Source organism: Leptonychotes weddellii, chromosome 1, assembly GCF_054177405.1.
Source record: "Leptonychotes weddellii isolate Sample4059 chromosome 1, ASM5417740v2, whole genome shotgun sequence".
In the NCBI taxonomy this organism is placed as follows: domain Eukaryota; kingdom Metazoa; phylum Chordata; class Mammalia; order Carnivora; family Phocidae; genus Leptonychotes; species Leptonychotes weddellii.
In genome coordinates, this window is record NC_138369.1 from 90,590,071 (window position 1) to 90,613,268 (window position 23,198).

General features: G+C 42.0%; 1 protein-coding gene across 1 annotated transcript in view; it reads right to left on the reverse strand.

Moving 5' to 3' along the window:
* Positions 1 to 2,251: 2,251 nt before the first annotated feature.
* ANKUB1 (ankyrin repeat and ubiquitin domain containing 1) overlaps positions 2,252 to 23,198 on the reverse strand; it is a 32,845-nt gene continuing 11,898 nt past the window's right edge. The window contains exons 3-5 of the mRNA XM_031028063.2: positions 18,706 to 18,922; positions 8,383 to 8,497; positions 2,252 to 3,881 (exon numbers count right to left, since the gene is read on the reverse strand). Coding sequence (XP_030883923.2) covers positions 2,939 to 3,881; positions 8,383 to 8,497; positions 18,706 to 18,922 — 1,275 coding nt within the window. The 3' untranslated portion in view covers positions 2,252 to 2,938. The remainder of the gene's footprint in view (positions 3,882 to 8,382; positions 8,498 to 18,705; positions 18,923 to 23,198) is intronic.

A 23,198-nucleotide genomic window follows, 5' to 3' on the forward strand; every position in this document is an offset into this window, starting at 1 on the left:
ACAGTGATGGGAGTCGAGAAAACATGATGTTAAACATTAAATATCCTGTTGACAGTTGTGTAGCATTAGAACAGTTATTAGAAATTATAGCATTAGTTACTTGAAATATTAACATTAGAACTGAAGGTTCTGTTTGACCAGGTCTTTGTCCAAACTGGGGTTGTCATGACTTTTCAAGGCACAATTTCTGGAGGATTTTCACATGCTGTTAGGCTTCCTTGTATAGTCAGGTTAGAAATGCTCTTTTTGGCTAGAACTCTTGCTATTCCTAACTGCTGAAGCCATCGTTTCTCTTTAAAGGCACTGCAAGAAAACAAGACAAATAATTTGTAAGGAAGTCCAATCTTGTCCCTATTTATTGCTGAAATGATAGAAATCTCTAGGTTGATTTTGTAGCTGCCGCTAGCTTATCTTGTCACACAAGATAGGTTGTAAAAATAGAAAAGAGGAATCTTTCTCAAACTAGTTCCTTGTGAAGTAGTGGAAATGATATTTTACCAGGGCAATACTAGAAATTTGGCACCCACACCTAGAAACAGAAAACCATTCAATGTTATATAGAATTCTCTAGATGGAAACTTTTTCTGTCTGTTTCCCCAGGCATCCTTATACATCATATATTCCCTGACGTGTCTCCCTTCTCCTCCTTTTCCCCCACCACAAAAACATATTTTGTTCATTGATAAAATATTAAATAGCTTTTTACCAAAATGCAATGAAATTTAATGTTTTATGGTAGCTATTCTCTGGCTATATGCTAATAAAGACTTACAGATTTGAATATGATGACTCCTACTTTGTAAGGTATAAATGTGATTTACTACAGAGGGGTCCTCTGAGATTCTATCCTTTGTCTTTCTCTCTCTCTGCACCCTCATCCTGGGAGGCCTTATTTACTAATTGCTTCAACTCGCATATCCTTGACTCCTAAATCCTGACCGACACTTCCAATTTCCATGTCTTTTATCTTCTTCCTAAACCTGCCCCCTTTCAGTATCTCTGCTCTAACACAGCCACTTTGCTATCTCCTCACCATCTCTCCATCTGGAAACAAACCTCAATTCCTCCTTCTCTCTCTGCTTCTACATCTAATTAGTGATCTAGTTTTGCAGATCATTGCTCAGAAATATCTGTCATATTTGGCTTTTCTCCTCTTCCCTACCTACTTCTGCTCTAGTCCAGGTCTTTATCATTCCTTGCTTCTTTTATTACAGCCTCCTAAATATACTGTAGGCCCTCCACAGCTTCAATAAGACTTCTTCCCAGTGAAGAAGTCTTCCACACATCTCCACCAGATTTGTCTTCAAAAAGAAACACAAACTGATTATGTGACTTGCCTGATTTAAAAAAAACCCAAAAAACCAACTTCTGTGATCTTCCTACCTACTTCCTAAGAAGCAGACTCTCCATTGGGCACACAAGATGCTTCTCAATGTAGGTGCAATTTACCTTGCCAGTCTCATCTTCAGCCAGTTTCTCCCTGTCCCCTAAAATGCCTTTTGCAGATCCACTTACTTCATAGAAAACTAAATTTCTCTCTGACTCCTTCACAAAACAGTGCCCTTGACCATGTTGCCACTTCTTCCTGGCTCCTTTTGTCTGACAAAGTCCTTTAAATTTAAAGGGCTTTCAGTAAATCTGTGAGAAGCAATCTTGCATTAAAGTACCTTAGTGTTTCAAATATTTGAACTCTGTCCAAGTTTGCCCAATTCATCATTAATGTTCTGGATTAACTCCTTGCTTTACCTTTGCATGTTTGCGTTCTGCCTAGCACTTCACTGTGACATAATAAGCACTTTAGAACATTTCAAAAGTGCATCCTTTGATTTCTAATGTGCATCTGTTGATAAAACTAATCAGTTTCCTATGTTTACAGCCTGATTTTAAGATGGCTATATAATTTTTTCAACCAATCATTTTCTAGTCTTTTTCTAGAATTTTAGAATATCTCTTTTTATACATTCTGGTCAGAACTATCTCACAAATACAAAGACTGAAGTTGGTAAGCAGTTTCTTCATCTTCTGTCAACCTCATTGTGCTGTCCGGAATTTTACCAGTTTTAGAGCCCAAATTACTGTGACCACTAGGTGGCAACAGCTTCACTGAAATAAAGTAGAGCTGAACTAAAGACCAATACAGATAGGCAACGAAAACAATGTAGCCTTGTTTTGTTCTTTCCTTTTCATTATATTGAGTAGAGGGAAAAGCTGCTCATAAATCTATATTTCTACTGTAATATTAGCACCCAATAAGACCTCATAAGTAATGGATGGGACCTGAGATCTGATCAGAGTTGTGTTTTCAGTGAAATCTGATGACCAGTATGCAAAAGTTTATCTTATGAAATGAATATACCTGAGAAGTCCACTCCTGATACGCTTGTTTTGTCTTTAAATGTGACAATGGATTACTTTTTAAACTGACCTAAAATATTAATATCAACTCTATCACACTGACCAGTATAGATCTTCCCCAACCAATATATCTTGCTCAGTAAGTCAAGGGAAGTCTTTATGGTTGTTCTTTTCTCTCCTTCCACTTTCATCACCATTCAGTCTTCCATGACGCTTTTGATGCCTCTCTCCCACATTTCAAGTTTCCTCCCCTTCTCCCTTTAATTATAATTAACAATTTCTTATTAGTTAAAAAAAAAAGAAGAACAAGCAAGAGACCTTGTTTTTTGATACAACTCTTTGCACTGTGTCTCTTTTCTTTCTGAAAGTTTGAGGAGTCAGGTACTACACAGATTGGATTGGCCAGTAAAATGGGTTCATTTGGTCCTAGACACAAGGCTAAGATGAGGTCCTTGAAGCTGGATACTGACGCATTGGAACAACCAGTGTTACATTATATGGCATGGTAGGGCTTCATGGACCATTCCCTGCCCTAGACCTGCCCTATGAAAGGTTTGCCCTTGTATGTTTAAAGAGAAAAACGTTACCTGGCCACTGCTAAGCAGTAGATGGCGTTCTCCCTTGGAGTCTTACCACTGTGCTCTGAGAACCACGCCAAGGAGGATTTGAGTAAAAAGTCAGCTCTGGGTGTTGCATAGTAAAAAGATGGGTGTGAATAGTCCACTCTGGAAACTGGGGGGAGGGGGACTTGGGGGAGATATGTATTTTTTATGAGCTTTTCTTTTTTCCTAGCTGTGGCAGTAATTTTTTTCTGATGCTGTTGTTGATGTCTTTGTAATTCAGAGAATGTATTTGCATCTACCAGTGGAGGCAATTTCAAGGTTTGTTGTCTTGCGTCCTGCTGTGAAATTGCCAAAGGATTGACGGGTTTCCTGCTTGCAGTGTCTTCCCTGAGAGGCGGTAGCTTGCCCACAGTGCTTTGTGAGTCCTTGTACCTAGCCTTATTCCAGCTCTTGGAGGTCATTTTTGGTGTGGTGAAACCATCCACCATCACGGTGTCTCCAACTTTTGCCCCAAAGACCCTTGCTCCACAAAGCAGGCTTTTATTAAGGTTGTGACTCTGAGCTCTGAGGACCCACTGTTTTATTTTAATATAAATCCTCATGGGGACTGAAATTTTCGGAAAAGAAACTGTGGACCACATTTTACTCAATAAATATAATACACAGTCTTTATGCTTGTGTTTAAACGCAACAGTCAGGGGAATTTGTCCCGCTGCATTTTTACATTCCAGGCACAGCACGCTGCAGTTGACAAAGGCCTTCAGAATCAACAGTTGGCCCGCTTCTGCAGCTGCATGAATGGGGCATTTAGAGACATCTGCATGAAGGGCTTCATGGCACCATGCTCGACAGGGGTGAACACCAACAGCCTCTTCGGGCCGCACACCCTGCTTCAGGGCCCATTCAGTGAGCTCAATGTACCCATAAAAGGCGGCGATGTACAGGGCCACCTTTTTCTGATACCTGAAATAAGTAGGAGTGGGTGTTTAGTGAGTCAGCAAACTGATAAATGTAGTTACACTAAATACCCACAAAACATACTAGCTAAATGTTTATTTCTTCCTAACTTTTACATAAAATGTTTTCAGAAAACACAAATAGTAATATATAGGTTAAACTGCACAGGTCCTGGGGCGCCTGGGCGGCTCAGTTGGTTAAACGTCTGCCTTCAGCTCAGGTCATGATCTCAGGGTCCTGGGATCGAACCCCCTGCTCAGCGGGGAGTCTGCTTCTCCCTCTCCCTCTGCCTTTGCCCCTCCCCTCTGCTCGTGTTCTCTCTCTATCTCAAATAAATAAAGTGTTTAAAAAAAAAATAAACTGCACAGGTCCTGCTTATCCACATTATCCCACTATGCACAGGTAAATGTATCAAAGTGCTTTTCTTAGAGTGGTTTTCTTTCTCAAGAGACTCAGATGCTCAGGAAAAATATCAAGCTCTCTATCTATATTTTTTTAGCAAGGGAGGGAGAGAGAATCTTAAGCCCAGCACAGAGCCTGACAAAGGACTTGATCTCAAAACCCTGAGATCGTCACCTGAGCCGAAATCGAGAGTCGGACCCTTAAATGACTGAGCCACCCAGGCACCCCTCAAGCTTTATAGTAACTGGGAAAGTTTTGGAAGAAATCCGGTATGTTTTAGAAATTTGAAAGTTCTGTATGTTTGTTTTGTCTTTTCTAACAACAGTCCTTATTTTGGGCTTCTCAAAGTCTCTACTGCTATTCTCCTCGAAACCAGTAGGTTGCGCCCCCGCCAGTACTACCATAGTCTAACTGGAGGTGCTCTTACTCCCCTCCAGTAACTTCCCCCTGCAACTGAAATCCTAACTCTTCACTTTGGCTTACAGTCTGGCCCCTGCCCCACTTCCCACAGGCCCCCCTTCCCTGTCACTGCACTACGGCCACATTGCCCTTCCTACTATCCCTACAAGACCCCATAAGGCACAAGTTGAATGACTGGTGCAGGCCGTTCAGAGGGCTAAGAATTAGGGAGGCAAACCTAGACAGGGTCCCACTAGGTATACAGTAATATATATGCAGGATATATTTGGGCACGGCTATCTGAGCCCATCGTAGAGATGGAGGCAAGCTTGCCTGCTATCATCCAAAATCCACTGCATATAACTGACTATCCTCTCTCTGATTACATGCTCACCACACCATCTTGTGATGTGTACGTGGCTTCTTGTGTAAGGAAGATGACCTGCCCAGAACATGTGGGTCTCCAGGACCCACAGTTAGATTATAATTGTGGTGGTTACATTATAACTAATTAGAGTGATTACATTAATACACTGGCATTTTGGTTCACACATCAGTTTTTTTCCAGAATTCATTAATGCAAATCAGCATCTCTGAATGTGATCAGTTTTCTTGATTTGGGGAGAAGAGCCCCTCTTTGGGTGGACTAACTGGCCTTTGCTTTCATCCTTAGCACCGATGTTATGGAAGCTAGAGGCACTCTTGTTAACTGAGACTAACTGATTCTCTTTCCTAAATGTATCTTGTCACAGTGGCTTATGCTGTCATAAGCCTAGTTTGGGCCGCTGTTACCTCTTCACTGTCACCCTGTCCCCTGCCTGCCTCTATTGCTCACACTGCAACCAGGGCCAATGTTCTAAAACTCAGATCTCATCCTAGCTTTTCTCTACCTTCAATATCTTCCCAACACTGAAAATATAAAGTCCAAATTCCTTTACATTCCTATGGGTACCTGCAAGAGCTGGGCTCTTCTTACCCTTCTAGCCTCTAGCCACTACCTCTCACTCTACGATCTACCATGTGGAACTTGTTTCAGTTCCTTGAATCTATTCTCTTGCCCCTTGGGGCTCTGTACACGTGGTTCCATTTGTTTTGAAATATCTTTTTTTTTTCTCCCTACCGTTTACCTAAGTACCAACCCTTTAGATCTCATCAATTGCCTTTTTTCAGGATGCTTCACCTGAACCCCTAAGTCTAGTTGGTTGTCCATACTATACATTCCCATATTGTCTTGCATTATGTCTGTGTCCTAACACTTTCACACTGAATGGTAACAGCAACAACACCTAACATTTATGTCCTGCTTACCATGTGCCAGCCCCCCTTCTAAATTCCTATGATTACTAGGTCATGCAACCTCTAAAACAGTCCTATGAGATAGATGCAATTATTATTCTCTTTTTAGCAAAGAGGAAACTGAGATACAGGATGATTATATAACTTGCCCAAGTCTACACAACTAAACACTTAGGGATGGGGCTTTGAAGCTAGGCAGAAGGCACTGGAGTTTGTGCCCCTAAACATTTTTCAATTTGGCTTCTGAAGGAATTGGTTACTTGTTTTCTGTTGCCCCTGCTGGACTGCAAGTTGCTGAAGGCAGGGACCATATCTTGTTTACTGCTGTATTCCTGGGATCTTGCATAGTACATGCTCAATAGGTATTTGCTGATTGGGTGACAGAATAAAAGGAGCTTTTTAGTTTGTTCGTGTGTATTTTCTGAGCTGTTAGACATATTTTCCCTCTTTTTCCCCTCCTCCCTTTGTGCCTTTCTCCATTCTGTGTGTGTGTGTGTGTGTGTGTGTGTTTAAAGCATGATGAGAAATACAGATAGTGTGGGCAGGGAGATTTCAGGCTGGGAACTGATCACCAGGGCCGATAAGGCCTGGAGCAGAGTAAGCACGTGGCCCAGCTGAGTCAGCTGGGCTGTGTGCATGTGTGCATGTTGGGGACAGGGTCTGAAGCAGGCATGTGGGCACACCCCTGCTGCTCATCCTCCTTAGATTTTATCTAAAGGTTAAGTCAAGTGGAATGGTTAAGGATCTGAGCATTAGAGTTAAATTGCTGGGATTCCATATCCAGTTGTGACCTGGCTAGCTGTGTGACATTGGTCAGATTTCTTAATGTCAGTTTCCTCATCTGTAAAACATGATAAAAGAGTATCTACCTTGTAAAATTGTCGTAAGTATAAGATTAGGTAATACGTGTAACACAGTGTCATGTTAAAAGGTACTCAATAAATACGCACTATTAAAAGTAACGCAACACGGCAATTTCTTTGGACTTAGAGCATGAAAAAAGGGAATTATCACTATCCCCAAATAGAAATTACTTTAAAATATTGAATATTATGTAAAATTGCAAAAGCTGGTTTTCTAATCTGTCACTTCTTTTTTTATTTTTATTTTTATTTTTTAAAGATTTTATTTATTTATCTGACAGAGAGAGACACAGTGAGAGAGGGAACACAAGCAGGGGGAGTGGGAGAGGGAGACACAGGCCTCCCGCTGGGCAGGGAGCCTGACGTGGGGCTCGATCCCAGGACCCTGGGATCACGACCCGAGCCGAAGGCAGACGCCCAACAACTGAGCCACCCAGGCACCCCTATTTTTTTTTTTAAGATTTTATTTATTTATTTATTTGACAGAAAGAAACAGCAAGAGGAACACAAGCCGGGGGGAGCTGAGGGAGAAGCAGGCTCTCCACTGAGCGGGGAGCCCAATGCGGGGCTTGATCCCAGGACTCTCAGATCATGACCTGAGCCAAAGGCAGCTGCTTAACCCACTGAGCCACCCAGGTGCCCCTCTAATCTGTCACTTCTTAGAGCCCTTAGAGCTCTTGGTGCGTCTGTGGGCTTCTGTAAAGCATAATTAAATCACCAGAAGGGAGCACTGTCCGAAAATACCACTGAATTAAAACCTTAAGAGTAATGCAGCTTACACGTTTGGGACCCTGCTGACTGCAGAGTTATGCTAAAATGACCACCTGCAGGGTGCCTGGGTGCCTCAGTCATTAAGTGTCTGCCTTTGGCTCAGGTCATGATCCCAGGGTCCTGGGATCGAGCCCCGCATCGGGCTCCCTGCTCCGCGGGGGGCCTGCTTCTCCCTCTCTCACCCCCCTCTGCTTGTGTTCCCTCTCTCACTGTGTCTCTCTCTGTCAAATAAATAAATAAAATCTTTAACAAAATAAAATAAAAATAAAATAAAATGACCACCTGCTACTCTGAGCCTACTGCCCACTGCCCCAGCCACACATGTATGGCAAAAGTATGTACAAAAGCCTTGTACTAAAAGCAATTTGAGAGCTAAACTTGGGAGTTTAGGAAGAGGGAGCCAGAATTTTCAGCCAATCAGTTAGCAATTAGTGCTTTTTAGAATGATTGAATATGAAGGTGGCAAGGTACTTATTCTGATAGGCTTTAAAAGTGCTGTGAAGAGTCTGATTTCCAAACCAAACTGAAGTCACTCAATTAAATAGCATTTCTTGAGGAAAGTCTACCTGAATTGCAATCCATCACCAAAGGCTGTCGGCCCTGGTGACAATCCTGACATCTTATCTCAGCAAATATCTCAATAATAATGTCTGGTTGAGACATGCTCAGTGGCACTTGCATGGTCAGCAACCCAGCTATAGAGTGAATTGCAGACTCAACGTCCTGTAGAAGTTTAGTAAAAAGTACTTAATTTAGCATTTGCTTTATCTCCGTACTTGAGTACTGGTCCTTCAGTCGATAAATAGCGTTGGACTTTAAGTTTTTGTCCCAGAAGACAACCCATCAAAAATTCCTTCCATCCATCCCAGACGTCCAAACGAAGTGTCGTGCCTGTGGATCAAGAGAGGCCGTTAATGGTTCCAGTCCGTCACTGTGGTTTGGCAATCCATAAAACTTCTAAGGATAGCTTTTTTCCAAGCAGAGGCATAAGCTAAATGCAAACTGAAAAGTAACCTTGGAATAAGTAGACAGGGATGCTATTTTCAGCTTAGGACTGCATTGACTTGAAAAGCCATTTAGCTTCTGTGCACTTCCATTTTCTCATCTGCACGGTGATTGCATATAATGCTGAAATGTTTTCTACAGTTATCTTAAAACAGTCCTGTGGACATTGATTCCATGCTGATATATACATCACCATGTAAACTAAAACCATTATATTGGAAGAGGAAACTAAAGAAACTGTGGCAGGACTAATGGGCTTCTGGGGCCTTTAGCTCACAAGCAGGCTGTGGGTGGAGTTGAATGATCCTTTCATGTTTTTTTGTTTTTAAAGATTTTGTTTATTTATTTGACAGAGAGAGAGAGAGAGAGCACAGCAGTGGGGAGCAGCAGGCAGAGGGAGAAGCAGACTCCCCAAGGAGCAGGGAGCCCAATGTAGGGCTTAATCCCAGGACCCTGGGATCATGACCTGAGCTGAAGGCAGATGCTTAACTGACCGAGCCACCCAGGTACCCCTGATCCTTTCATTTTATCCATCGCAGAATAGCCATTCTGTGTAATTACACAAAAGTAATATGTTCATTGCTGCTGGAGAATTTGTCACTTACCTCCTGGTCTACTCTCTGTGGCACCACATTCCCTTTCTTCTTCTGGGTGGTGTTTTTCAGGAGTCTTCTTTCTTCGGCCTTCTCTTCTCTTTACACATTCCCTCAGGATAAAACCCAATCTCCTTCCTATCTGGCCTTCCCTCATCTCTCATCTCCCTCCAGCCTGCCTCACTCCCTCCGTTCCAGCCACTTTGACCTTTCGCCTGGCCTTCAGATACGCCTAGTCCACTCCATCTCAAGACCTAAGGATATAATTTCTTTTGCTTCAAAGAGTGTTATTCCAGATTTTCACAGGACAGTGTCCTTATTCAGTTTTCAATTCAAGCATCATGTCCTCATAGAGGACCCTCTTGGCCCCCACTGCCTTCCCCAACTGCATTATTTTTTATCCCATGACCTAATTTTAACTTCTTCATAGCTCCTATCATCAGTATTTGAAATCATTTTTCTTGTTTGGAGACTTTTTTTTCATGTCCCCACTAAAAAGAAAGCTCCTTCAAGACTTGCCACACAACCTGGCACTTGGTGCGTGCTCATTAAATACTCGTTGGCTGACTAACAGGCAATCTCAGTGACCCTACTGGCTTCATTGACCACCCACGTGGCATTCATTCCCAAGTCCAAACCTCCACACCAGGCTTCTGCTCCAGCTCCAGATTCCCCCTGCTGGGACATCACCATCTAAGGGATTGCACTATGACCCCATTGTTCTGAAAGACAACTCGTCATCCTTCATCTCAGGTGGTGGCACCACTATCTTCCTTATTACCTCAGCTAGACATTTAGGAGTTGGTCCTCGTCCTTCCCATTCTCATGCCCTACATCTGTACAATAGCTAAGGCCTGTAAAGTTTATCTCATGAAGGTTTAAGAACCATTTCCTTTCCTCCGTCTTACTAGCTCCACCCTATTTCAGGCCTCCATGATCTTTCACATAAATCTACTTCTGGAAGCTCCCACCAGCCTCCCCACATCTTTTTTTTTTTTTTTTTAAGACAGAGAGCATGAGAGGGAGGAGGGTCAGAGGGAGAAGCAGACTCCCCGCTGAGCAGGGAGCCCGATGCGGGACTCGATCCCGGGACTCCAGGATTGTGACCCGAGCCGAAGGCAGTCGCTTAACCAACTGAGCCACCCAGGCGCCCCCAGCCTCCCCACATCTTTATTCTGGTCTCTGCTCAAATGTCATCTCCTCTGGGTAACCATCTAAAACAGCCTCCCCCCACCACATTACCACATAACTCTCTGTTACTATATCCTGTTTTTTTTTTTTTTTTACTTTAGAGTTCTTATTTCTATTTAAAATTCACTGTTTTTCTGTTTCCTTAATGATGCTTACGTTTCCCACTGAGCTGCAAGCTTCAAGAGGGTAGGATATCTTGCTATTCTTGCTCACACTGTTTTGTTTTGTTTTGTTTTTTTAAGATTTATTTATTTGACAGAGAGAGAGACAGTGAGAGAGGAAACACAAGCAGGGGGAGTGGGAGAGGGAGAAGCAGGCTTCCCGTGGAGCAGGGAGCCCGATGTGGGACTCGATCCCAGGACCCTGGGATCATGACCCGAGCCGAAGGCAGACACCCAACCGACTGAGCCACCCAGGTGCCCCCTTGCTCACACTGTTATGCCCACTTTCCTCAATGGTGCCTGGCTCATGATAGATATCAGTAAATATTTGTTGAATGAAATTCTACCCTAGTCCCCAAATCCATTTTGGACACGTACTGCCCTCCTCACCCTTAGCAGCCCAGGAGGCTGTCCTGCACTTCTGTGTGCACACCAGGCTATTTCTGGCCTTGGAGCTTCTTCTTTTGCTGCTCTTTTGGTGTCTGAATTCTTGTGATTCTTCCCCACACCCTCCTACCAGTAGTTTATGATGCAGCATAAACTGGTATCACCTCCTCCGGGAAGCTCTTCTTAAATATGTCATTGTCTCACCTCTGCAAATAGTTAGAAGGATCGCTCAACTGGCTACCATAATGTATGTTGAAACTCTTTATCATTGAAAATACATTTCTAGGGGTGCCTAGGTGGCTCAGCTGGTTAAGCGTCTGCCTTAGGCTCAAGTCATGATCCCAGGGTCCTGGGATTGAGCCCGGCATTGGGATCCTGGCTCCATGGGGAGCCTGCTTCTCCTACGCCATCTGCCTGCCGCTCCCCCTGCTTGTGCTCTCTCTCTCTCTCTGTGTCAAATAAATAAAAATCTTAAAAAAAAAAAAGGAAAGTACCTTTCTGCTTTGGAATTGCTAGTTTGTAAACACTAATGGAGAACTCTTTGAGCCCAAGCATCATGTCTCATCCAGTCTGGGGGCTCTGTTCTAGTTATGCTTTTGGGTTGCAAGGAGGCCCTCAAGAAAATGGGATTTATTATACTGAGACAATGGCCAGATCTGTTGTACATTAGGAACAAAGGCACCTCTCAAGATGGGCCACTCCCCTTCTCTCCCATGGGCTCCAGGATCTCTCTCTCAAGCCCTCTATATCTCTGTGTCTTCTCCCTTTCTCTGCTGACAGGCTGCCCTATGGCTCCCTTACAGGTTCTGTCCTACTGTAACTGAGGTCTGCATGCAGCATCGCTTTGGCCACGACCCAACCTTTCTTCATGGCACCATGCATTTTCTGCCCATACTGGTAACCAGTTTTGTCTCTCTCTATTTCCCAGTTTGAATTCACAAGACTAATGATAATTAATAATAATAATATATTGAGTATGGGGCGCCTGGGTGGCTCAGATGGTTAAGCGTCTGCCTTCGGCTCAGGTCATGATCCCAGGGTCCTGGGATTGAGCCCCACGTCCAGCTCCTGGCTCAGCAGGGATCCTGCTTCTCCCTCTGACCCTCTCCCCTCTCATGCTGTTTCTCTCTCGCTCGCTCTCTAAAAAATAAATAGAATCTTAAAAAAAAAAAAATATTGAGTATGAATAGCTAATATTCACTGAATGCTTATTATATGCTCAACATTATTCTAAGTACTTTCCATGAATAAGCTAATTTAAAATTTACGACAATCCTAAGTGTGGTTTGTATTATTCTCTCCATTTGACAGTTGAGGAAACTGAGGCACTATGAGATTAAGTAACTTGCCTGGGTTTTACATACCCAGTAAGTAGTGGAATCAGGAGTTGTACCTAGGCAATCTGGCTCTTGTGCCTACATTCCTGTCCTCTAAGTTATCTTTGTCTCTGAACAAGAATTTAATTGACTGATGTCATTGGACAATCTGTAGATTTGCTGGCTGCCTTTGAATCAGTATGATGACATTGACAGTAGGACCTGGGGGTATATTCATGACTTTGCTTATCCATACATATCCTCAGACTCAGACACATAATAGGTTCGTAGTAAATACTTACTGGTATTTATCATCCTTGACACCATAGATTTCGTTTCTCTAAAGCTTCTTGCTGTACTTAATTTTCTTATTTAAAGGTTTGATTCCTATGGGTAACATTGAAAACAAGGGACTTTAAACACTGTTCAAATTGCATTTATTTCATCTCCTGACTTAAATGATTCGCTACGTTTGTAGTTTACTATAAAAATTACCCACAGATGAGTATTAAAAAGCTTGCTTGGCACTGTACCCCAGCCTCCTTGGTCCTCCACAGCTGAGGCCACACAGCCTCCATTTTGAAGAACCAGCCAAGCTTTAGGCCCAGAGAATAATCTTAATTCCAGTAAGAGGGAATATGTTAAGATTCCAGGCTCAGGTGGGAAGTTGGTGTTCCTGTTCATCCTGTGTGGATATTGTCTCAGTTCTAATAACTTGCCCTGTTCCTCCTGACCAAGCTCCCACCTTGTGCCCCAGAACATGAGTGCCTATATCCTACCCTACCTTTTGGGTTTTAGAACTGAGGTCCATCTGTCTCTGAGCCTAGAACTGAAGTTCCTACTCTGAACCCCAATCTCTGGGGTTAGATTTCTGTTACATGTTGTCAGAGCCTCTGATGTCAATAACCAGCTTGTCTAGTTTTTCACCTCTTGTGTCATTCATTTATTTATTCATTCGCTACCTTGATGCTCTGCTATGGTTCATTCACCCACCAGGTCCCTGCTAGGTCTCCCTGAGGTGAACTTCTGCCTTCCTGCATCTAGTTGCAGAGTGATCTGCCTGCCTATCCCAGGGCTCCCACCGGCAGGACTTACTTGAGACTAACTTCCCTCTTCCTGGCCCATCTGCCCTTCCCTAAGTGGTTGTCTAGTCTCAGGATCTCAGCTCTTCCTAGCTCAACCTGTCCACTGTTGATGAACCCTGATTTTGAAAACACCAGAGAAGCCTATATGATTCAAATCCACATCAGCAGGAGGACACCTCCCTCGAGCTCTGTGTTTTATTCTGCTTTAATTCCCTATCTGGGAGCAATTGTTACAGGTTTTGTAATTATCAATTTCAGTTCCTTGCAATGAAGCAGTCCTAATTTCTCAAAGAACAAAGGTAACAATGGCTGGTTTTTCTCTTAATGCTCAACTTTTGAATATCCAGAGAACTTCTTTTCTTTTTTTTTTATTTTTAAAGGTTTTATTTATTTTTGTGAGAGAGAGGGAGAAAGAGAATGAGCACAAGTGGGGGAAGGGGCAGAGGGAGAAGAAGGCTCCCCAGTGAGCAAGGAGCCTGATGGGGGACTTGATCCCAGGACCCTGGGATCATGACCTGAGCCAAAGGCAGTTGCTTAACTGACTGAGCAACCCAGGTGCCTTATCCAGAGCACTTCTAAGCAAGTTAACCAGCACCATTTATTGGATAATCCTTCCATCCCAATTGGTTTGTAATGCCTCTTTTGTCACATGTTAAATTCCTTTGTAAGCTTAGGAATTCTGTTGGAAAATAGAAATTTACTTGGAAAATGCTACATTGCTGCAGAAAATACAACTAAAATCTAAAACTGAAAGGGAAGTAAAACTAATGAGACTTAAACTTTAGGGCCTTTCACTACATGAATTTTTAAATTCTCTATTCTTAATTTTGGATTTTTTTTAAAAGATTGTATATATCTACAAAACCTGGATCTGCTCACTTTCTACTTGCAAACCCATCACCGTGCCAAGCCATGCAGGAAAGCAGGTATGAGCAACAACACCCATTCTAGGGAATTGTCTCCAACCTCTACCCAAGTGGTCCTTGTATCCCTGGTGGGGGGATACTTACTTTGAGGTCAATATCTGCCTATCTGATTTGAGATTTTTTCTTCCTGAATAGGGAAATCATTTTTCTGGGATGAATTTCCCCTAATGGGAAACAAAACATTGATCAGAACTTAAAGAGTACCAATAAAAGTAGATATCGATAAAAGCATTCTGGGTTGGCAGTATAAATTGTTGGAAAGAACCCAATTCTGAGTGTGTGATTACCATTTCTTGGCAATATGACCTTGAGCAGGTCACTTCTCTGAGCCTGTTTTCTCACTTGTAAAAGGAATTAAAATAACATGGTAGATCTTGAAGGGGTCTAAAGGTTGGTAGAGGGACCTTGGAGCCAGCTGAGATTTCAGGGTCTGAACTGCCGGGACTCTGCTCCTGGAATAGTCTCTCAGATGTGATTGCTCATTCTGGCCATGAATACATGCCGTGAGGCATTTACCATTGGCATATACCAATGACAGCATTCTGTAAAGGAAAGGCATTCATTCATTCATTCATTATGCACACCTTATTCCAGAAGGGATTAATGTCAGTTTTTAAGCATATAGAAAATATAGACAGAGTAATTAGCAGACAAGCATGTAGGTAGATAAGCAAGAGGAAAGCGAAAGTCAGGATAGAGATTTAAGAACTAGAAATGAGGCTAAAATGAATATTTGTCCCATATACAGTGGTACGAGAAAAGGTGTGCATGTGTGTGTGTGTTTGTGTGTGTGTGTTGGACCTATATGATGTGCCACTAAGCCTCAGGTCACAAAATCACATATATTAGGGAATATTTAGCTTTGATAAGTTCTTGATAACTTAATCATTAAATATTCTATCACCAAAAAATCCCTTTATCCTCTTATTACATATCTTCTTAATCCCTGCAATCTTTCTGTCTCCATCTACTTTATTAAAACTGCTCTATCTGGGTTCACCAATGACCTTTAGGCCAAATCAAAAGGTTTTTCTCAGACATTGTCTTTGGCCTTTTACCAGCACCCTAAAAACAGTTTCTGTCATCTGGGACAATGCAAAGTCCCACTTTTCCTCCCACCTCTGACAGCTTTGCATGTTTAAGTTTCTGACTCCTATTCTGTCTATTTGCCCTGACTTCAGCATGTCCTGACTACTGGCCCTTGGCCCTTGACATGTTCCTCTCTGTATATACTCTCTAAGGAAAGCACCTCTAACAGGGCTTACTTCCCTGACTCCATGGCGGGGTGCCTACAGCAATATCTGCTAACCAGACCCATCACTAAGCCCTCACTCCACGTTTGTCATGGAGGAGAATCGGAAGATGTCAGTTGGACTTACAGCTTTGCCACTAATTAGCAGGGTAACTTTTAGGGGAAAAAAAATATATACTCTCTGCATTTCTTTATATCTAAAGTTTAGTACCCAAAGCATAAGCTCCTTTTCCCAATTTCACCACCACAGTCCTAGTGTCAGAGCCTTGGTGCTTCCCTCTTCTTAAATGTGATTCAGCCTGACATCTGTCTCTACTTTCTGGGTTTCTCAGATTTGTCTCTCTCTTCTATTGCTAGTGGAATTAGTTAATACTGGGATTCTCAAAAGTGCCTGTTGGCATATCACCTTGCTTCTCCCCCTCACTCCTTTCTGTATTTCATGCTGTTTGCTACCAGATTAAACTTCTGTTAAAACACTTCTGTTCCAGAATGTACATGGCTCTGGTTGTGAGCATATGAATCCTGTGCTCTGTTGCCTCAGCCCTAAGACCCTTCTCAATCTGACCCCAGTTGTGTTTCCGATTGGTCTCAGTGAGGCTCCTCCACTTTTCAGAAGTCTCCTGCTATTTGTCTTCCCTGGAGTAAGCCCATGTTCATGAACCTGTAGTTTGTGTTTTTCTCCTGGCCTAGAAGCCTGCAGTGTCTTCCCTTTCAAATTTCCATATTTCCCGCATCTTTGTGTGCTCACGCCCAGCATTCTCCAGAATACCTTCCTTAAGCCCTTCAGCCTACATTGAGCTGACTTACTACTATAACTAAGTATATGTGCATGTCTTATTTCTACCACTTTATTATGAATGCTCAGAGTGCAGAGGCAGATCTGTGTTTTTATATGAGCTAATATGTCCAGTGACTAATTGAGCTACATAAGTCCTTGATTTTTAATATGAACTTGACTGCTTCTCAAAGACCTTCTGATTTTCCACTGCCTTTGGAAAGGCGTCAAGATTCAACTCCTGAAAGCATCAGGGATGACTTATTGACTGGGAAGGGGAGAACTTGGAAGATAGGCTAATCAAGAAGTTCTTTACCCTCTAGTTAAAAAAAGGTGGGTTGGGGCACCTGGGTGGCTCAATCAGTTAAGCATCTGCCATCTGCTCAGGTCATGATCTCAGGGTTCTGGGATAGAACCCCTGTCCCTCCCCACACTTGCTCTCTCTCTCTCTCAAATGAATAAATGAGTAAAATCTTAAAAAAAAAAAAAAAAAGGTGGGCTGGCTGCTTGAGGAATGCTAGGGATGCTTTAGGCGAAGATATGAAGCCAATCAAAGACTTTTCCTCCCTTCTCTTTGAGGCTCTTCTTTTCTTGCCTCTCCTCCTATGCCCTGTGTTCTTATGGTGGCCAAAGCAGTCTACTCTGGTCATGCTTGAGCCCCTGACCTGACATTTGAAAACCCTCATTCCTAGAGGGTCATTTTAGGAGGCCTGTGTATTGTCCTTCACATACCCTTAACTATCTGGAACATTTTTGCTTTCTTTAAATCTGTAAAAATTTGGGATTGGGCCAAGCCATTTCTAAATTCTCTTCTAGCTCTAGCTCTAAACTGTTACATCATGATCTGAGCAGCATAGGCCTAAAGTGCAGTCACCCTAATTTTTTTAGTGTATTCTTTTGTGTTTCAGTAAATAACTAGATCATAAATTGCTTGGGGACAAATCCCTCTTGTGTGTCCTTACTCACATAAGCCCCCACCATGTTCTGGGTAGGTCTGATTCCCTGGCAAGCATTAAAGCAGTATGTGATTTACTGTGAGGGACTCTGGGGACAAATCCTAGAACATCACTTCCTTTGATCAAAAACAGGGATGAGGGCACCTGGGTGGCTCAGTTGTTAAGCGTCTGCCTTCAGCTCAGGTCATGATCCCGGGGTCCTGGGATCAAGCCCCACATCAGGCTCCCTGCTCCGCGGGAGGCCTGCTTCTCCCTTTCCCACTCCCCCTGCTTGTGTTCCCTCTCTCCTGTCTCTCTCTGTCAAATAAATAAATAAAATCTTTAAAACAAAACAAAACAAAAAAACAGGGATGATAAATAATGTCAAAGTTTTGAGAGCCTCAATTAAAAATACCATGAAAGAATAAGCAAATATAATAATCAGGAGAAGTAACAATAAATGCAAATTTAGCAGTTGTAAAAAGCAAAACTGCTTAATTCAGGGATGTTTACAAAGCCCTACTATAAATCGGGAGAACTCATATTCCATTGCAACAAATGTGACAGCACATAGATAAGGGTCTGCTGATTGTCGGCAAAGATTCATTCACCTCAAGCAAGAATCTCTATAAGGTTTGAACCATTTTCCAATAGGGTTAAAACAATCTGACAGTCTTTTGAGTTTGTCTTAATGGTGTATGGCTACAGCAGACACAACCTGGAAGTATAATATTTAAAGAAAGGTTGTAATCTGTCCATCAGAGATGAATGCCAGCTCACTAATCTATCCATCAGGGATACTGCACAGTATCCACTTCACACTATTTAAAATATTAATATAACCGACAGTATTTTAAAATGAGATTACATAAAGCAAGCTCAGGACATTGTGTATCATATGCTACCACTGTGTTAAAAGGAAGAAAAAGAATGTGTACTTGAACTTGCTTCTATGTATTCTTGAAATATATTTTGAAAGGGAAAAATATAAACTGGTCTGAGTCTTGCTCTTCTAGTCTGAGGATATTAACAAGTTATCCTGCTTTGAGTAAAGAGAACAAGACATGGCAGGTCCATGGGGCATTTCTTATTTTTTAGTCTACAGACCTAGATACCAGAGAGGGGTGTTGATAATTTACATCCCCAGTGAGGTTACAGAAGTTTTAGTTTGGAAAGAACTCCTCCATTTGTTGCCAATCTGGTAACAAAGAACCGTAGTGCGGGGTGCCTGGGTGGCTCAGTCGTTAAGTGTCTGCCTTCGGCTCAGGTCATGATCCCAGGGTCCTGGGATTGATTCCCGCATCGGGCTCCCTGCTCCGCGGGAAGCCTGCTTCTCCCTCTCCCACTCCCCCTTCTTGTGTTCCCTCTCTCGCTATGTGTCTCTCTATCAAATAAATAAATAAAATCTTAAAAAAAAAAAAAAAAGAACCATAGTGCTGAGCAGTAGCCAGTATTGAATATCGTGGGCAGTACCGATGTCTGTTTGGTAGTCCCTCAGGGTGTTGCAGTCATACATCTCCAGTCCCTCTGGGGTCCGGAGGCAGAAAACACTCACAGGGAAGCCACATCTCAGAGCTACCAGGGTTCTCAGATCAGACACTTTTTTACCAAGAAGGGAAATGTTCTCCATCATTGGCATTGTCTCTTGGGTCACAGCATTAAACACATAGAGAGTTGGCTTGTCTTCTTCCTAAGGGAAAAGAAAAGGAGGAAACTCGGGAATAAACACTGTCTGGGGGTTGGAATGAGGGAGAAACATTTTGGAGGGTGGCTCTGAGTGCCTCTTACTCCCATGACATGGGTGCTAAGGATGAAAGCGAAGGCCAGTTAAGTTCCCTGACTTCTGGTCTGACTCCTGTTCATTTGTCCTGAGACTATTGAGGAAATCTCCTGCTTTGAGTAAAATGAAGGAGGCTTGGCAGGGTTTTGCGACCCTTATTCTTAGTCTGCAGACCAGAAACACAAGAGGAATGTTGATAATTATATCCAAGCTGCACTTCTGGAGGTGTTAGTTGAGAAACAACTCTACCAGCATGTACTTGATTTGGAAGTACTATGGTTTCTAAATCTTCAGTCAATTTTTAAAATCCTTTCTGAGAGTTTATCTCTGGGGAGTGGAACGCAGTTCAAGGCGGGGGGATGTTTTGCTTATCATTTTATGCTTTTCATTGTCTGTATGGTTTGACTTTAAAAAAACATGTATTTTTACTGTTTAAAAAAGGAAGTTCTAAATATAAGTGACAAAAAGTTTCCTTTTTTTTTTTTCTTTTGCAATCTAAGTAGGAAAGCAAGTGGAACTGATATATCTCAAGTCGAGTTAAGATGGAAAGTTTGGGAAAAATATTAATCCTCCTGTTAACAACAGAAGAATCAAGCCAAACCAAAACTAAAAACACAGCAAACTGGGAAAATGGGAAGGGGGCAGAGAGAAGACTATTAACATTTTCAGTTTTCAAACCAAAAAATGAAGCTGGCTTTACTTCCTCTTTATTGGATTCAGGACAATCATGTTTGTCTTCAGTGGCCTCTTGTCGGCTTGGCAGGTGTGAGGGTGCAGGGTGCCGTCACTGTAACCACTGTAACTACTGTAACCACTGTAACGTGGGAGTCTTGGAGAGGAGCCTTAAGCAAACTGACAAGTGGGCATGGGTTTGTCAAGGGGGCTCCAGCCAGTCATTGCTCTCTTGTTCAGCCCTGTTCAGTCCTCCCCTTCTCCTATCAAAATTTGCCTCCAGGGGCGCCTGGGTGGCTCAGTTGTTAAGCGTCTGCCTTAGGCTCGGGTCGTGGTCCCGAGGTCCTGGGATCGAGCCCCGCATGGGGCTCCCTGCTCTGCGGGAAGCTTGCTTCTCCCTCTCCCACTCCCCCTGCTTGTGTTCCCTCTCTCACTATCTCTCTCTGTCAAATAAATAAATAAAATCTTAAAAAAAAAAAAAAGAAAGAAAGAAAAACTTAAAAAAAAAAAAAAACCAAAACAAAATTTGCCTCCAGATTCCCCAGGAGCCCCTCCCTGCTTCAGGCTTATAATACATTACTTCATTCCCCTCTCCCAGATCACACATTGCCGTAACATAATCAACACGCAGATCTCTTTGAAAGAGCCTTTAAAGAGTAATGAATGTTATTGCTGAACGATTAGACTGCAGTGCTTTGATCTGGGGCCCACTTCAGTGACTCAAATCACCAAAAGCAGGTTCCGACCCTCTGCTTCCTGAGTTCAAACTGCTTAGGACAGTTTTTCTCAACAGCTTCTCATAAACCCATGCAATAAAAATTGAAAGGACATAGGATTTACGCTTTCCCTTTCAACCTGCTTATGCTTTCCTATGGCTCCATTAAAGTCCAACCTAATCTATGTGATATTTATAGGCAGGAAGAAATTCCTATGAAAACTAAATAAAAAGATGGGGGGAAGAGAGACAAATTATATTTTAGGCAAAAGCTTTTCCTTATTTCTTTTATGGTTACTCTGATTTCTTGTTAGCCCTTGGTACGGATACTAATTCACACTTAAAATTAAATGTGTAATGTGCAAACAAAGTAACAAAGGCCCAAGTCACTCTTCATAGCGAACTAGAAACTACATGATGTTAGAAGAGTAAGTTAAAAAGGAGCTTCTCGGAATAAGAATAAACATAAGCATCTATGACCTAGGTATACATAAAACTCTGAAACAAGTAATAAGGGAGAATTGCAAAATATATAGGAATGTTTAGATGAAAATCAAAAGTGCAACTAAGAAAATATGTTAGTTACTAATGGAGCTAGGTTCTTAAATTGCAAGAAAATTAGCACCTACAGAGTTTGTTCTTTCTTTTTTTTTTTTTTAGCCCCCAGGAACTTCCCAGGCCCATTTAATTCATGATGTATCTGAAAATAGTTCTCTTTCTACTATTTTAACTCCATTTATCCACCATTTCATAAATCTTATTTTTGTGAGAAAACTCATTTTATGTTCTAATGAGGCACACCAGTTGGAGACACTTCTTCATGTTGGTTATTTGGAGAGGGAGCAGATGGATGTGGATTAACAGCAAATTGTCAACTCACCTTATGTACATAAGAAAAGGCATCTCTTTATATGATACCCCTCCTCGAATATTCTAAATAAGGAACATTGGTAGTTACACTCAAGGAAGTCAGATGTTATTAAATAAACAATACCATCACAAATCATTGTTGAACATATGTAAAATTAGATTTTCCCCTTTACAAAGAAACCAAGATACCATGGTAGGAGGTACATGTCTTACTTTTCTTTTTTCTTTCTTTCTTTTTTTTTTTTTTTTTGCTTCTGACTGAATTGTATTGTTTGAGCACAGTTATTTATGAGGGTTTTTTTATTATTAACATATAATGTATCATTTGTTTCAGGGGTAGAGGTCTGTGATTCATCAGTCCTACACAACACACAGTGCTCACCATAGCACATACCCTTCCCAAAGTCCATCACCCCACCACCTCATCCCCCAATCCCCCTCTACTCCAGCAACCCTAGTTTCTTTCCTGAGATTAAGAGTCTCGTATAGTTTGTCTCCCTCTCTGATATCGTCTTGTTTCATTTTTCCCTCCCTTTCCCTATGATCTTCTGTCTTGTTTCTTAAATTCCTCATATCAGTGAGATCATATGATAATTGTCTTTCTCTGATTGACTGATTTCATCTCTAGTTCCATCCACATCATTGCAAATGGCAAGATTTCATTTTGTTTTTTTTTAATGGCTGCATCATATTCCGTTGTATATATATACCACATCTTCTTTATCCATTCATCTGTTGATGGACATCTGGGCTCTTTCCATAGTTTGGCTATTGTGGACATGGCTGCTATAAACATTGGGGTGCAGGTGCCCTTTTGGATCACTATATTTGTATCTTTGGGGTAAAGACCCAGTAGTGCAATTGCTGGATCATAGGGTAGCTCTATTTTCAACTTTTTGAGGAACCTCCAAACGATTTTTCGGAGTGGCTGTACCAGCAATCCCACCAACCATGTAGGAGGGTTCCCCTTTCTCTACATCCTCGCCAACATCTGTCATTTCCTGACTTGTTAATTTTAGCCATTCTGACTGGTGTGAGGTGGTATCTCATTATGGTTTTGATTTGTATTTTCCTGATGCCAAGTGATGTTGAGCACTTTGTCACGTGTCTGTTGACCATTTGGATGTCTTCTTTGCAGAAATGTCTGTTCATGTCTTCTGCCCATTTCTTGATTGGATTCTTTGTTCTCTGGGTGTTGAGTTTGATAAGTTCTTTATAAATTTTGGATACTAGCCCTTTATTTGATATGTCATTTGCCAATATCTTCTCCCATTCTGTTGGTTGTCTTTTGGTTTTGTTGACTGTTTCCTTTGCTGTGCAAAACTTTTTATCTTGTTGAAGTCCCAATGGTTCATTTTTGCCTTTGTTTCCCTTGCCTTTAGCGATGTGTCTAGGAAGAAGTTGCTGTGGCCGAGGTCGAAGAGGTTGCTGCCTGTGTTCTCATCAAGGATTTTGATGGATTCCTATCTCACATTTAGGTCTTTCATCCATTTTGAGTCTATTTTTGTGTATGGTATAAGGAAATGGTCCAGTTTCATTTTTCTGCATGTGGCTGTCCAGTTTTCCCAGCACCATTTGTTGAAGAGACTGTCTTTTTTCCATTGGATGTTTTTTCCTGCTTTGTCGAAGATGAGTTGACCATAGAGTTGAAGGTCCATTTCTGGGCTCTCTATTCTGTTCCATTGATCTATGTGTCTGTTTTTGTGCCAGTACCATACTGTCTTGATGATTACAGCTTTGTAATAGAGCTTGACGTCTGGAATTGTGATGCCTCCAGCTTTGGTTTTCTTTTTCAACATTCCTCTGGCTATTTGGGGTCTCTTCTGGTTCCATACAAATTTTAGGATTATTTGTTCCAGTTCTTGGAAAAAAGTTGATGGTATTTTGATAGGGGTTGCATTGAATGTGTAGATTGCTCTAGGTAGCATA